General features: G+C 40.4%; 1 protein-coding gene across 4 annotated transcripts; it reads left to right on the top strand.

Annotated features, from left to right (window-relative positions):
* Positions 1 to 269: 269 nt before the first annotated feature.
* On the top strand, positions 270 to 15,392 carry LOC308327090 (uncharacterized protein). 4 transcript variants are annotated; one of them, XM_080780230.1, is made up of 10 exons: positions 270 to 406; positions 3,338 to 3,711; positions 4,404 to 4,500; positions 4,695 to 4,819; positions 5,203 to 5,366; positions 8,244 to 8,355; positions 11,219 to 11,327; positions 11,476 to 11,603; positions 12,389 to 12,694; positions 13,475 to 15,392. In XM_080780230.1, the coding sequence occupies exons 2-10, from the start codon at positions 3,519 to 3,521 to the stop codon at positions 14,380 to 14,382; spliced, it is 2,142 nt and encodes a 713-aa protein (XP_080636356.1). In that variant the 5' UTR covers positions 270 to 406; positions 3,338 to 3,518; the 3' UTR covers positions 14,383 to 15,392. The 4 variants fall into 4 exon arrangements, with proteins under 4 accessions (XP_080636356.1, XP_080636355.1, XP_080636357.1 ...); XM_080780229.1 differs by having other exon boundaries at positions 5,200 to 5,366; XM_080780231.1 differs by lacking the exons at positions 3,338 to 3,711; positions 4,404 to 4,500 and having other exon boundaries at positions 286 to 406; positions 5,200 to 5,366.
* The last annotated feature ends 1,745 nt before the right edge of the window (positions 15,393 to 17,137 follow it).

Genomic DNA, 17,137 nt, shown 5'->3' with positions numbered 1-17,137 from the left:
CTTTACATTACAAGATAATATACCGGTATATATTTTTAACAACATGCACACATTTATATATTGAGCCCAGGTGACCCTGGTGCCAACCTATAAGGATAGATGGGCACTATGGACATCCCGGCACCTCAATGTGAAATTGGCTATTTTGTCCAAGATGCCCATATAATACACTTCCTGTCTGCCAGCTTGTTCCTGGAACCGGAACGTTTCTCCCTGCCAACCAAAATGACGTAGTTGTACCATACCTTATGTTTATGAACCTTGGCTGTCGCACACAGCTGTCAGCAAGCAACCACATGATAACAACAACATCACAATGTTATCCTCATTAAACAACGCATTAGAGGAGAAACCTATTCAATTTCAGTTGGAACAAGATGGAGATTTTTTCATGGTGGGATCAGAGGTATGTAGCAAATAATTAACTCGTTATTAATGTTTGTCTGTCTCCCCAGTGTAAAGCTTCGATGTAGCATTTTACTAGTTGATGCTAAACGGCTAATGTTAGCAATGGCACCATCATTCCATGCACAAATTGTACTAATATATACCGTACCGCACCGTATGCCTAGTTATTACATTATTGTTATTGTTAGTGTAGCAACAATAACAATACTGTAATAACTACCGGTATGTATGAAGTGTAACTTTACATCTGTATTTCACGTTACTGTTCTGTGACTTTAAAAATGAAGATGGTGAATGATCTAAAGTTAATTCACTACTATAGTAAACAGTGAATAGGATTATTATAAAATGGGCTGCAACTATATGATCTTAGTGCTTGTTTACATACTACTCGACTAAATCTGATTAAAGTAGCTATAAGCAATAATATCTCAATATTTTAATGACCTTTTATTTTTTTGGTATTCAGACAGCAATGGGTAAAACGCTCCCAAAACAAAATTAATGTATTCTCTATGACACATCTATAGGGCCACAATCTGCATTAAACGATTTTCCTATAGCCTAAGCTTTGTTATTGGTCGGGAAAAAAAACCCTGCAGAAATGACTAACCAATCGGGAAGTAAACAGGCCAATCGACCAATGACAAAACAACCTCTAGGAAAATCTTTGAATGCAGATTGTGGCCCCAGATGTGTCACAGAGATAACTCTAGAATGGCTGTGATCATGCAGGTCCATCTCAATGAATTAGAATATTGTGTAAAAGTTCATTTTCTTATATATATACTTTCTTCCAAGTATATAAAACCCTTTAGGTTTTAATCTTGATGATTATGGCGTACAATCAAAAATCCTATCTCAACAAATTAGAATATTTTACGAGACAACTAAAAAATATATTTTTTTAAATGAGAAATGTCGACCATCTGAAAAGTATATTAATGTATGCAGTCAATTGTCTGGGCTACTTTTGAACAAATTATTTCATCAACGTGGCGTGGCATGGAGGTTTGCTTTGATAACAGCCGTAAATACATTTGTATTGTTGAGTCTCATGTTTCACACCTTCCTCTTGACAATACAACCTAGATTGTTCAGGTCAGGCCAGATCGCTGGTCAGTTAAGCACAGTAATACCATGGTCAGTACACCAGTTACTAGTAGTTTTGGCACTGTGGGCAGGTGCCAGGTCTGCCTGAAAAGGAAGATCAGCATCAGCATCTGACCAGCCAACTGGCCTGACCTTAACCCCACAGAGAATCTAGGTTGTATTGTCATGAGGAAGGTGCAGTTATCAAACAAACCTGGGCTTCCATAACACCTCAGCAGTGCCACAGGCTGATCACCTCCATGCCACGCCCCATTGATGAAATAATTTGTTCAAAAGTAGCCCAAACCAAGTATTGACTGCATAGTGCATACATTAATATACTTTTCAGATGGTCGACATTTTTTTAGTGGTCTCGTAAAATATTATAATTTGTTGATAGGATTTCTTTTTTTTCATGAGCCGTACATAATCATCAAGATTAAAACATAAAAAGGTTTTAAATGCTTTATTATGGAATTATATTATGGAAGAAAATTAACTTTTACACAATATTCTAATTCATTGAGATGGAACTGTAGTCATATATTCCTGTATACAACACAGCCATAGATCGGATGCCTCCGCTCCCAGTGAGCAAGGAGACATGGGCGGCATAAATGTGCTCCGCGCTCCGTTTGTACTCACCCAATAAATAATTCCAAAGACGTGGAGTGAGATATTGTCTTCTAGTTTCACATCCATGTAAAAGTTCTGGCAGAAAACGCTTGTTTATTCAAATATCTCCACTCTTTCATGGGCTGCACACGGACGACATTTTCTCTGGGCGAGGGGCCTGTGGAAAGTCTCATTGCTAACCCGAGAGGAGGCCATCGATCTATGGCTCTGTATTGTGGAATAGAGGGTATGTGTGTGACATCATCATGCAGGAATGCCTACTGAGTGGCAAAAAACTACTTTCTGGCCTTGAGAGCCCATACATCCAAACAGAAAAGTCCTATCTGATTGTATTAAACAACATTAATCAATGTTAAACTCACTTTTCCGGTCGCTTTGCCACTCGATTTGCCATTCACTTTATGCATACGCATACCCTCTATAGGCCTATACTTGTCATGTATGTAACATCCGAAGCGGGTGCATTATAGGGCTATCACAGAGACTACATTTGTTTTGGGAGCATTTAACCCATTGCTGCCCGTGTGAACTGAGTGGTGCAACTGCACCCCCCCACCCCCCACCTCTCTCTCTCTCTCTCTCTCTCTCTCTCTCTCTCTCTCTCTCTCTCTCATTAGCAGGCAACAGTGCAGCACTATCCCTCACATGTAGGCGGACACATAGGTACATAGGTGAACACGGACATTGCTGTTCTTTGGAGTGGTTGCACCACTCAAAAATGTCATTACATTTTTTTGATATTATTGCTTATAGCTACTTTAACTTATTTTATATTGTTGTGTAACAATTACGAAAATAGGCGATCTAAAGGCTCACAACAAATATTACATTTTCATCAGAACTCTTACTTTTTATCAGCAAGCTAGCCTTTAAACTTCTATAGAGCAATTATTTGTATGCACGCATCCAGGATGCAACAAGTAATTCACTCACAATAGAGTTTCCTGTAGTTCGACTGTTTTGTTCAACATGTGTTTCTACTAGAATGCAGTTAGCCAAACATCCAAACACTTTGCAATTTGGATCAATGGGATGTCAATGGAGGTTATTGCAACTCTAAATTCATCCCAGAATAAAAAATCTAGTGTTGCAGATTGCGGCTAGAATGCAGTATTTATAACGCAGAAAGAGAGAGGTTATTTATAAGGATGACAGAGTTAGGAGTGGAGGCTTTTTCAGTTTTTTCTTTGTTTGGCCACAGTGAGAACCACCAACTGATTTCAAAGGCAGTACTGCAGTTCCTACATAATACTGGACTATAGGAAGATCTAGGTGATTAAACCACCATACCAGTGGAGGGCAGTAATACGCTGGAAATCAAAAAGAAGAAGAAGAAGACTTTCTTCTGACTCGGTTTGGGCAGAAGATATACGTTGTGAATAATGTCGTGTTCTGCAGTGGGGTGTCGGAACCGACGAAGCAATAATCAAGGTCTTCATTTTTACCGAATACCATCAAAGAAGACTCCATTCAGTGCTAACCGCAGGCGCCTTTGGCTGCAAGCTATCCGAAGAACAGAATGGACAGAGGACCTCATTAAAAATGCACGACTTTGCAGTGCGCATTTCATATCAGGTACATTTACTAAGCGACATCATGCATAACAGAATTCAGGTTTTTTTTAAAGACGGAGTGCCATGATTTTGTTTTCACCCTAAAACAAAAAAATCATTAGGTAGTATTAGGGAAGTAAGATTTTTTCAAAAAATTGTACAGTATTTGTTATAATTATAATGTCGTTTTTATGGGAGGGGTCCTAGTGTGATGTCACTATATCACTGTTTTTTTCATTGGCGCCTGGCGCGTTTAACTGCTAAGGTTTCAGCCTCCAGGAAGAAACCCTAAATACAAAGAGAAAACATCATTGCACATAACAACCACACCAAGGGGTCTAATGAAGTACTGACTGTCACCTTATAAACACATACAAAACTGGAAAAACAAATCATGGCACTCCATCTTTAAATATACATTTAACTATACTGGGTTTGTGTCGATGTATGTTATGTATCTGCATTCTGCATTGGAGTCAGGACTCAAGTAGCCTTAGCTCTTGTCCATAGCCTTAAGGACTTAAGGACCAGAGTAGCCCCTTTCGGGACCCTCGGTTACCTTTTCTGTATTTGGGACATCAGTACCGACGTCCCAAATACAGAAAAGGTAACCGAGGGTCCCAAAAGGGGTTATGGACCAGAGCTACAGACAGTACGTCACGTATATATTATAAAGGTTTCAGTGACAGTCAGTAAAGAAAACTTATTTTATAGGAGCAGCATCTATGACCTATGAGAGTCCCGACTTTGTGCCTTCGATCTTCCGTCATGGAAGGAAAGACCCCAACAAATCTAAAGCCAAACTTGAAAGGTAAACATTCTAACTTGACCAATAGTTGCTCATTAGATTATTTATTTTTTGTCACAACTGTGGGTAATTCAACGAGATTAGTAGCCCAGTCTTCTTGACCTGAGTTTGCAGAGATATGCAAAGCATTCTTTATTCTCTTTTCATTGTGTTGTATGTATAAAATAGGACGAATAAGTACTAACTTTTCTCAACAGATTTGAAGTGAAAAGAAAAATGGATGATGAACCTATTAATCACAGACCACTGATGGATGGTGGTGACCCACAGCAGCCCATAACAGATGAGGTGGTATTGGATTCCACAGTGGAGCCTTGCACTGGTAAGAACCTCAAACACCTTTGTCCAGGGGTCTTCAACGATTTTGATTGAATGAATGATTCTGACATGATGCAACTGTCCTGATACTGAACTATAGTAGCTCTATCATCATGGTTACTTGTGACATTTGTTTGCCTGTTTTCACGTGATCTTTTTCTTATTACGGTTGAATTAATGTAGTTTACTTGTTAAACTTGATATTTAGCTTTGTAGTGTACGTGGTCTCCTCAATTCTTATCAGTCCCCCACCTCAAAATGTATATTTTTCAAAAATATGCTATGCACAGTCAGCTAGTACGCTCGGCCATTTTTTAAGAGCTGAAGTATAAAATTGGTATAGCAGGGGTTAACCACGTACAGTAATCCTCTGTTCTCTTTCAGAAGCCACTGTCCCAAAGGCTGTATATGATGATCTCCAGCTCCAGTTCAGCCAGATTTCTACAGAGTGTGTCAACCTACGCTCAGACATCAACAAACTGAAAGCTGAAAATGAGCAACTAAAAGAAAAACTGAGAAAGTTTTCCTACAGCTCAATCAAAAGCAAAGTGGCAAGTGTTGTGTTCTTCACAGGTCTAACCAGTGTTATTTTTGAGTGGTTGATCCTAAAAGTTAAACCTATAGCGTTCAGGTTGTCTGTGCCTCTATGAGCCTGGAGGATCATCTATTGGTTATATTAATGTAGCTCAGATTGGGTCTCAGGAACAAGGATTGTTCAATGTTACTGAATGTGAGATATAGAAAATATACTGGCTCCCTGTTGCTCCCCTATGAGTCAGGTTTTAAAACCTCTCTGCTTAAAGTTCTCCGTCCTGGGGACAGATTTCCATCTTTCCATCTTTCATAGGGACCATTTATGAGATCAGTGTAGATCTGCAAAAGAATGTGTACAGTGTAGCCTTGGCCGTGGTGTGAATGACATGACCGAAGCAGTCACAACGCAGCAGGCTTGCTATGCTAGTCAAGTGATCTGAAGGGGCAACAAAATGTGCCAAGCCAATACTCTTACTCATAATAATTTTCTCCGCGGATCCGCTGGTTAAAGGGACACTTCACCCTTTTTGCAAAAAAATATATGTTAATGACTTTTAGAAGCTTTAGAACACTTTCCTGGGGGTCTTTATGTGTGTAATATGTTTTAGATATTTTAGATTGTAGCAGTGAGCCTGTTGTCTCTGATGTCATGGACACTGGGCTCACTTCCTTCCTGGACTACATGTTGTCTCAGTAAGACAGCTCTCCCCCCTATCCACAAGGAGGAGCAGTGCACCAAATAATTATGGGAATTGTACTCCAGGAAGGTATTGAGACCAGTGTCCATGACATCAGAGACAACAGGCTCACTGCTACAATCTAAAATATCTAAAACCACATATTACACACATAAATTCCCCCAGGAAAGTGTTCTAAAGCTTCTAAATGTCATTAACATATATTTTTTTGCAAAAAGGGTGAAGTGTCCCTTTAATAACCGAGCGAGTGCCCGTGTGTGCGCGTCCACTCCTCTAGTTGCATGCGTGCTGCTCAGCGCTCAAGCAGGCAAGCAGCTCCTCTTCCCTGCTTCAAGTGTTATTAGGACCAACATTAAGACAAATCAAAGTTATCAAACGGCGAAAGTAGCGATCTGCATGAGGAAACAAGTAAACTTTTGTGGGGATCTTGTACAGCCTCCGAGTGGTAATGTTTGATGTGAGTGTGACTGGGCCATGTATCCATACAGCAGCATAGCTACATGTCTTTGTGAATAGCAATAGCACTTGTGGTTACAAGTGAAGTTTTCTATTGAACGATCGCGGCTGGATGTTTTGCACATGTTACATTTGACGTTGTTTTAATGTTTTAATGCTGTTTATAATTCATAGCATTATTATTCACATTTCTTTTAAATAATTATTAGAAGAAAAACAACAGAAGTGTTCTACCCTCCCCTTTTTTTTCTTTCTAAATTATTTGTTTATTGTCATGAGTTGTCAGTTGTCACCATCCGAGTTGGCTTTGTCAGGGCCTTACAGGTCTTTAAATAAATACTTTCTGAAACGTCTATGGAAAAATGAATTGGAAATGTTCTTCTGGGCTGCTCGTTGGGGGCGGGACTGCAACACTCTATAGACCACATGGTTTCACTTTTTTTTTTATTTAGAGATGCTCTGATAATCGACCAGCGGTCAGAGATCGGTGGTCGGCAATGTTTTAATGCACCCGATCGGCAATTTACCCTATCTAAAGAAACTGATCTAGGTACAGTATAAATGTCATTCTGAGATATATAATGTAATATCATTTTGCATTTTTGTGACAGGCCTAAACATTCTTCCCTTCCTACACAGAGTCCACAAACAAGAATCGCCATATCGGTATCGGCCGATCATGAGAAAAACAATCGTGATCGGAATCGTCCCCAAAAAACCTGATCGGAGCATCCCTGTTTTTATTTGTTTTTTTGCATCAATTCTATGTATTGTCTTCTGGCCATGTCCTCCTTTTCTCTTCCCCAAAGGACGGCATTGCAGTTCAAAACAACATCATTGTAATGCATTATATCTTTGACTAGTTTAATTTTAGATGAATCAGTTTTCACTGTGCATGTGCGATTAAAGGTGGTGCTAGATATTCTTCGAATTCTGTGTGTGTGCCAGGGCTTCGATTGGGCCGGTTCTTTACACACTGCTCATGCGTCTTTTTTAGTTTGTTAAATGTTAATTTACTCCTCTCCTGTATTTAATTTAGGTCAAGGCCCCTCAGATCTGCATCATACAGACCTACTCTGCCTGAGTGCATGTCACTGTCAGAGTCCTCCGTCAGTGTCACTGTTGTCCATAGCTGTGAGAATAACTGCCATTCTAATTTCTAATATATCTTCATCTGTCAGCACTGGGGGAAATATGCAGACAATTACCGGGTGGCAGATGGATATCGGTCCTCTTAGGCTTCTTAAAACTAATTTCACTCAATCTGGCTGGCTTCACCATTCTCTTTGAGTTCCACATGCAAGGGCCAGTGGTACAAGAAGATTATGTCTTTGAGTTGTTCCCATAGACTGCATAGTTGCATGGCTGCAACCTGGAATTAACCTATCAGTAAAACATTGTCACCATTGCATTTGAACTCTACTATCCAACATTTTTAACCTTAAAATACTTAATTTTTAACACACTGTGATGCATTGTGAGCTTGTAGATTTACTATTTTTGCTATTTTGAACAGAAGAAATGTGAAAGTGGTTATGTCTTTCTGTGTGGGTTTAGAAATATTGAGTCAATTATGGTAACTCTTAATAAGAGCTTGTGACAAAATAATACTGTGAGTACATCCATTGGAAAACGGGTTACCTTTTCCACCAGTTCGGTGAAAAGTAACGTGCTGGACATGTACAGAATAGTTTTCCTCCTTACAGTGACAGTGACAATACGTTTGACTGTCTCCTCCAGGTGGGAAACTACCTGCGTATGTTCAGAGGGTCTCTGTACCAACACTACCCGCTCTTATGGAGGAGGAAGGCCTCGGTCCAGGAGAGGAAGAAGATTGTTGCTTCATCACAAAGTGAGTTTATGAGCTTATGGCCTTTGTTTCAAATAATTAAGGGAATGTCTGAAACACTGTCGCTGCTCCTCACTTGCTGCACCAGTCGCTCTGTATGACATTTTATTCAATTTAACAAATGTAACGCTGTTAATTACATTTACTAGAATTACACACACACACTTTCACTCGCGCACTTGTCAATTAATGTCGCCCCGGCACCGTGATGCGATACAAAAATCCTCCAGTGTGTTGTGAAGCCGTGGCACTGATGCGAGGTCCATGCACACACACTCACACTCACACTCACACTCACTCACTCACTAATCCGTGCACTTGTCAATTGAATTCCCCCCGGCCCCGCGATGCGATACAGAAATCCTCCACAGTCTGTTGTGAAGTTGTGAACCCGTGGCACTGATGCGAGGTCCATGTTGTACGACAGCTGCTTTAGCTGCGTTCACCAAGCGTAGTTGTGTGGCGTTTGCCTTGCGATCGGCAAGAGATGTCTTTTTTGGGTTGTTGCCGGCGTGTTGTTGCTGGCGGTGGCCGTCATGGGTCCTTATTAGTGTAGTCTAGTCAACACGATGTGGTGGAGTGTTCGCCTGTCACAGCAGCCAGAGGGGGAGGGGGCTGAGGTAGAATGAGCTGGTGTGGAACAGAGGCTGAGGTGAGGTTGGACAGGGAGGGGTTGGAAATCATCCCGTCGCGTGGTTCATGTAACACGTGTGTCACTGTGAAGGCCGTAGACTACAATGCGCCATTGGACTGGCCCCATGAAGTGAATGGAGTCTTGCGCAAGAATGTGTTATTTCATAGAAATGGGTATTGTACTGTAAATATGACAGTTGCATGGATGCAAAGTAGTGCGTGATGTCTGGACAGGCATGCTGTTGGTGTTGTGCATGGTGAAATGTGTGCAAACGGTGTGGTTTGGTAGGAGAAGGCGGACAAAGGATGGGGTGTTGCGCTGGCTATTAGTGTGGCGGGATTAGTGAATTCATTTTCTCCTTTCTCCTAATGGGAAGATCGAAGACTCCCATTCAGACCATAAGCGCTATATTTATAGTTACACAACTTGGAGAGGAGGTTCATAATAATTACGGAAATTAATTGAAAAAATAATTACATCAATCGGCCTCGCAGTGGCGCTATAACTGCCCAATTTACCCTTTGCCCTATAACTCTTGAACCATAAGTGGTAAAAAAAAAACCCTCTGGATTCCTTGAGTCATGACACATCTCCCCATATAGGCTACACCCATTTTTTGCTCTTCCACCTACAGATTTTGTCCAAATCTCACAACAATCGGTACGCAAAATCAGTGGGAGGGGCCTCTATTTCCGAAGGTGTCAAGGCAACCACACTTTGCAATTTCCCCAGAAAGGCACCTTTCCTGTTATACTTGCCCAACAGGAAAGTGCCACTGAGACCAAAGTGATTACACCTCAAATTACTTACATCAATACTATGATCTATTGAATAGCATTACCCACACTGTACATAATTTGGTGTTCAAGGACTAATTAGATATAATGACAACAAAACAATATAAAATTGGATTTCACATATATATTTGTATGTTTCGCACTCCGTCCGTGTGTCCGTCCATTTGTGTACAGCTAATCTCTGGCACCGTTAACGTGATCGATGCCAAGTTTTTCACACACACTCCCTGGATGCCAACGATGAACCTCTGCCCCACATTTTCCAGAACGGCCTGTTATAGCGCCACCAGGTGGCCGACTTTTGAAAAACACATGTTTTGATATATGTATAACAGGCCAATGTGAAAAGGGTGGGATATATTCCTCAACCTAGTAGGAAAGTCTGTGAAAGATTTCACGTAAATTGCACACTGCGTTCATGATTTGAGCCAATGTTAGCCAATAAGGGCCTTTCTCGGCCCCACCCTACTCCCATTGTTTTGAAACAAAATGCCTCAAATCATCCAATTGCCATCCAAGGCGTAAGAAGAAATGGCACCCTTTTCACATTGGCCTATTATAGCGCCACCAGGAGGCCACAACCTGACCTGCCTTGGTGGAGACCTGTGCCCCGAGGTGCACTTTATCTAGTTTTTAACTTTTTATAATCTTTAACCCTTTTATGCCAATTGATTCCTCCCCACACTCACATTTCTGTGTCCACACACTGCTGTTGTATCTTACTGACTCACCTGCCAGTGAGGAGCCCCCACTGGGAGACATAGACCCTTTTTCCTAATCCTTCCGCTCTAATCCTCCCGCGGTTGTGGTTGGATATGGTAACTGCAAGGTTGCCAGTTCGAACCCGGGCTCCCCAGAGTTAGTGTCGAAGTGTCCTTGAGCAAGACACTGACAAAGGCAAATGTCAGTCTCTAGCAGGGCATTAGAGACCCGTTTCAAATGCTTGGTAGGACATTAAGCTTATGGATTTCAACTAAGATTATAGAGTGTTATTACTAACTGCCTAAGCAATGCATACCAACATTATGTTATGAAGAAATGCACACATTCTTCTTGCTATCATGCTGCTTTCACACTAGCAGCCACACAAGCTACAAAACGTCCAAGCATGCAGTGCAGCAAATAGCCCCTGAATCTTTAAACTCACTAAATTGAAGAAAGGACACAGTCATAGTCAACCTCCGGGGGTCCTGGGATGCAATACTGTACTCAATACTGTGCTCTATGGTTGTTGAAGTAGGACTCGTAAAATGTCCCTGGGACCCATCTAAAAGACCACTGGGTCTCATTACTTTACATTGAAAACATCACTGAGCATGGTCAGCTATACGTGGTCACTGAGTCATTGTTTAAGTGTTTGTGGCAGGCATTAGAATGGAAACACAAATTGACATTAAACCTACAATATTTGTTTTTCCTTTCCTAATGCCTACAGCTACAGAAGTTATTCTGCTAAAGGCATCAGAATGTGAAGAGATCTTTGAGGGCAATGATGAGAAATACAAAGCCGTTTCCATCAGCACAGAACCTCCAGCTCACCTCAGGTAAGTTCTACCTCCTCGGTAGTCTCTCCAAAGGCTATTAAGACTGAGTGATGGGATGGGTTCTCAGCTTTCCAAAGATAAGGTTTAAGTGTCTAAAGTGTGTATATTAAAATGTATTTTAAGTGTGAGGGTTCCATTTCTTCCTCAGCTTTGATGATGATGACCCTGCAGTGAACCATGAGAATCCCTCCCAAACAGAAGTGCTGCTGCCCATTCATCTAGACATGGACATAGATGGACACAAACGTCCAGATGCCTGCACATGGGAGATGAACGGTATAAGCACTCAATATCGCTGCATCAACAAGTTTCATTACAACTAGAGTTTCTAAAGCCAAAGACACATCAAACTGACTTGTCCTGACTACTACAGATTGCATTGGCATTTTAGATTAAAATAATTAATGCATTAATGGCATGAACGTTGACATACGTACTCATAATCATACTGTACAAACGGTACCAACAAACCCTGTTTGTCTGGCCTTAAGCAAAATCAATTCCTAAATCAGAGCTTCCATGTAATGTCAGGGCTCTAAATTGCATCCGTTTTAGTCACATACACTCCCCAAATCCTATGTCCCCTGAAAAGTGATAATCAAATCTCATTCCATTAATTAATTAATCAAAACTATTTGTATGACAATTTATTGTCATCTAAAATGTTGTGATCATGAAAGTTCTACAAATCTGATATCTTCATGCAGTCAGTTTGTGTGTCACGGCTTTGGAGAGCTGTTTTCGGGGCACAAAACTGACAAGCAACTAAGTATAAATCAGGCTTCAGAAACGACCAATATTTCATGTAGCAGAATTAGCAATATGTTGCGTCGAGTAACAAAGTATATGAATTGCTTTCCCATTTTGAGCTGAGGTTAATTGCTAAACCTTTGAAGCCTAATTTCTCAAAGGTTCAGTTTTCAGAAACACCTCAATAATATCTAGTTAGTAACTGTTTGGACAATGATACTTATTTTTGTACATGGAACATGGAAGACAGAACTAATGCATTTACATGTAAGGAATCTAAGGTCACTGTCATGTTATTTATCTTCTCCTAGACACCCAGCACATGGTTGTGTGTAAAGAGGAGGTTTCTCCTTGGAGAGACTGGAGCCCCAGTTCTCTCCAGGAGGAACCAGAGCCTCCACACATTAAAGAAGAACAGGAGGAACTACTTATAAGACCAGAAGAGCCTGGTGGATCAATGATGACATTCCCAGCAATGGAATGTAAAGATGATGATGATGATGATGAAGAAGATGATGACATCTCTTCACACAGTTCTGCAGTTGAAATTGAAGTTGAACTTGAATCGGACACTGAAGTTACTGAAGACAGTGATGAGTGGGAGGAGACCAGTGGAGGTCAGTCAGCTTTAAACATAATGTAATCAACACCAGATACTAAATGTGGAAGGAAAAATATTGTCCTTGAGCAACCGCTGTCCCAGGACTAAATCCCTTAGTCACCTCTCACTAACCTTAATCCAGTCGGACCAATGCTATGTCTAACCAAAGTATGCCTCCCCTTTTGGGGTCCAAGACACAGCTGGGCTTTTTGATCTTTAGCTCCGGTGAACCCCTCCATCAAATATCGAACAAAATTGATAAGCGTTCTCGATCCGACTCTGCAGTGTGATCCCAGCTTTAACGAATAGATTATAGAGAAGCCAGGGTTAAATGCTTTTCTCCAAATGGATTTCCTGCTCTGCTCTGATTTAGACCGTTCCCGAAATGCCAAAAGGCTGAAGCCTGTAGGCATTCTTGAGAGAAAGTACTTAATGTGTTGTTTCTATATGATTTTGATGTGCTGTATCCATTTTGTCAGAAATTGAGAAATTAGCATAATTAACCACAAAAAACTGGAAATGGCTATAATTCTGATAAATAATTGTACATAATGTGTTGTTTCTATGTTTTTTTGTGCTCAAGCCATCGTGCTTATCAACTATGCTAATTACTCCATTTCTGACGAAACGGTGACCCGTATCACTCGGCATACGGCAGAAATGGATTCAGAACATAGATATATAGAAACAACACATCAAGTACTTTTCCTCAATAAGGCCTACATTCATTTTCTAAAGGGTTTTTAATCCATTTTTAATCTCTCTCTCTCTCTCTCTCTGTGTGTCTGTCTCTCAGGAATGAGTTCCCAGTCTTCCCCAAGTCAAGTCCTCTCTTGTTCCGATTGTCCAAAGGCCTTCACATCTCAGGTCCTCCTCTATAAACACATCAAGAAAAGCCACAGCGACCTCTACTGCCAGATGTGGAGGAATGGACCGGTCACCTTAACACCCTTTCAGCAAGTCACAAACTCAGTCACCAGCGAGAAGCATGGAGACACAGATGAACAGAGATCTTACAGTTATCAACAGTTTACCAAGATTTCAAGTCAGCTAGAAGACGTAAAGACTTACACAGACTCCATGAATTACACAGGAAAGAAAATGCACATTTGTAAAGAGTGTGACAAGAGTTTCACTCGGTCATTTGACCTGAAGACACACCAGCTTGTCCACACCGGAGAAAAACCTTACCACTGTAAAGACTGTGGCAAAAGGTTCAGTCAGTCAGGCGGCCTGCAAAGACACCAACGTGTCCACACAGGTGAAAAACCTTTCCATTGTAAAGATTGTGACAAGAGTTTTGGTCGGTCATTTGACCTGAAAAGACACCAGCTTGTCCACACCGGAGAAAAATATCTCCAGTGTGAACACTGTGACAAGAGTTTCAATCTTCTAAGCAGCCTCACAAAACACCTTCGTGTCCACACAGGAGAAAAACCCTTCCGTTGCACACAATGTGACAAGAGCTTCAGTCAGTCGTGTAACCTGAAGTCACACCAGCGTATCCACTCTGGAGGGAAACCTATCCATTGTAAACACTGTGACAAGACTTTCAGTCGGACAGGTTATCTTAAGAAACACCAGCATGTCCACACAGGAGAAAAAAACATTTCAATTGTAAACACAGGTGACAAGAGTTTCGATCAGTCAAATGACCTTAAAATACACCAGTGTGTCCATACTGTGGAGAAGAATATGAGATAAAATCTCATTACTGCTGCCTACCTACATGTAAAGCCTCTGCTTTGCTTGCTTATTATCTATGAAGATTTTAGAATCTGTTAACCCCCCCACCCAAAATTGATTATTTTATTTCAATCAATTATGTTTGAAAACCTTTTTGCGCGGGCACACACACACACACACACACACACACACACACACACACACACACACACACACACACACACACACACACCATTTTTGATAATTTTGCATTTGGTTCAGTAGGTTCGGTTAGGTATAATAGTCTGAATTGGATCAGTCCATGTCATGAACTGAACTCTTCCTCTCACAATGTTTGTTCCCATTCTTCACCTGAAAATACATGGTTCTATTCTGCCCAGGTTGTTATTAAGGCATTGTTATTAAGGCCATTATATGGTCCATATTGATTGTCGACAGGTGGCAATGAAAGAAATTAACTAAAGGTCTTACTTTCAAAGCTCCGTAGCTACAGATACCCGAATAATCTTGTTTATGTGTATACAATGTTGAAATAGACTAGTTGGTCAAAGGAACCAAATTTATTATCGATGGAAAGCTAAATACAGACACGGTTACCATTTACAGTAACTACCATATATCACTGTCCTCACACAAGGGCTAAAACATGTTTTTTATTTATACAAATGGAAAAGGAAAACAATAAACAAATCCTCAGTTACTGTTACACAATGGTATTGGAAGTGCTTTTGAACAAGGATGTGGTAATAGAGGCTAGAAGATGAAGACGTGCAGGAGCACTCCTCATTCTGTAGGCCTATCCATCATGTCTGACGTTTATGAGAACTGACTCAATAATAAATATCATGTTTCTGATATTGGTGGACAAGTAATACATCTTATTTGCTTGGTAATGTTAGACAGACACCATTATTGTTCTTTGTAAGAAGATCATTCGTAATCATGGAGTGTTCTTATTCCAAGTTACAAATTAATCCCAACTGTCATTTGTTATTTACACTTTTAATCTCAATCATCCCTCATTAAAGGTCCCATGAATTACACAATTTCACTAGTTTTTGCATATTTCGGGGAGTTCTGTGGTGTGCATTCTATAAAACACATTTGAAATACATTTTGAAAACTCAATTTCTTATTTGATTTTTCTGGTCTGTTTATATGTTAAAACGTGTTCTTGAACATCCATCTTCAACCGCTTATCCGTAGTCGGGTCGCAGGGGCAACAGCTCCCCCAGAGTGTTCCAGACGTCCCTCTCCAGAGCAACATTAGTGACTTCTCCTGGGGGATCCCGAGACGTTCCAAGGCCAGTGAGTCGATGTTTTTCCTCCAACTGCAAAACTGTGAAAGCTGTTCTTGAACAGCTGTTTGATTTGCTGGACCTTGTTATGTAACGAGGGGCGGAGGGGCAGCTTGCAATAATCACACCAGGGAGAGAATATTTTGATGTAGGACAATGTTAGTCCAAATCAAATCCATATCAGGTAGGTCTAAACTAAAGCCATATTGGGTAGTGAATAACTTTAAGATTTTGTATTTGAGGAATTTGACTATTTAATTCCAAAAACATAATTAAGAATTTGGAAATGTTCTAACTATTAATCTGCCTTACTTAAAACCATTTCCCAAATGTAGTATAGGTCTAAATACTTCCTTAATGTCAGTGAAGTCCACACCCACAACACCAGAGGGAGCTCAACAAACAATGTGCAACCCAGATTTGGCACAAACAAGGGACTAAATTAATTTCGCTCTTGAGTCTTGCCACCAAAATGTGGAATGCCCTACCAACAGTCATTAAGACATGCAAATAGCAAATTCCTTTACTCCTTGGCTTCAAGCACCTATATGGACTGCTGCAATTCTAAACTGGCCCGTCAAATCTGAATCCCCCACCCACCTCTTTTTTCCCCCTCATGTTTTATTTTCCCTTTTAACCTCTATGATGATTTCCTGTTTTTGGCTATATAGAAGTGTATATTTGTATGTCTCTAAATGTTATGATGAATTGAACATGGTGGACCCACTGGACCCTCTTGTAAACAAGCGTATAGTGCTTAATTTGTCGTCCACTCACAGTTGACAGTTTTTGTATTGAGTTGTGCTTGAAATGTACTGTAATTCTGCTGTACTGTTAATACATAATTTAATCAATCAATCAATCAATCAATCAATCATGACAATCAATCAAGCCGGCGCATGCTACATACATACAATAGGTGGCGGTAGATTAATGCAATCGTTGCAACCCGCCATAGAAGTAAAATAAGAAGAAGCCACTTCCTGTCTGCAACCACAACAAGACGACGACAACACCACTACAATGTTGTCATTAAACATAAACAACACATTAGAGCAGAAGCCTATTAAATTCCAGTTGGAACAAGATGGAGAGTTTTTCATGGTGGGATCAGAGGTATGTAGCAAATAATTAACTTGTTTGTCTCCCAAGTGTAAAGCTTCAATGTAGCATTTTATTTTACTCGTAGTTGCTACACTGCTAAATTAAAGCGCCTCAGTCATTCCATGTTACACAATGATATATTAACAGTAACATGATTGAAAATACTTCTGGAAAAATGAAGATCGATAATTCGATCTAAGTTAATTCAGTTAGATCTTGTACGTCTCTAAAATGTTCCGATGAATTGAAAATGGTGGACCCTGTTGTAAACGATTGTAATGCGTTATGGTGTCGTCCACAGTAACAGTTTTTGTATTGAGTTGTGCTTTCGTTTGAAATGTACCGATTCTGCATACTGTTAAATCAATCAA

Source organism: Protomyctophum bolini, assembly GCF_963924005.1.
Source record: "Protomyctophum bolini genome assembly, chromosome: 13".
NCBI classification, from domain to species: Eukaryota; Metazoa; Chordata; class Actinopteri; order Myctophiformes; family Myctophidae; genus Protomyctophum; species Protomyctophum bolini.
This window is presented reverse-complemented; position numbering and strand designations above follow the sequence as displayed.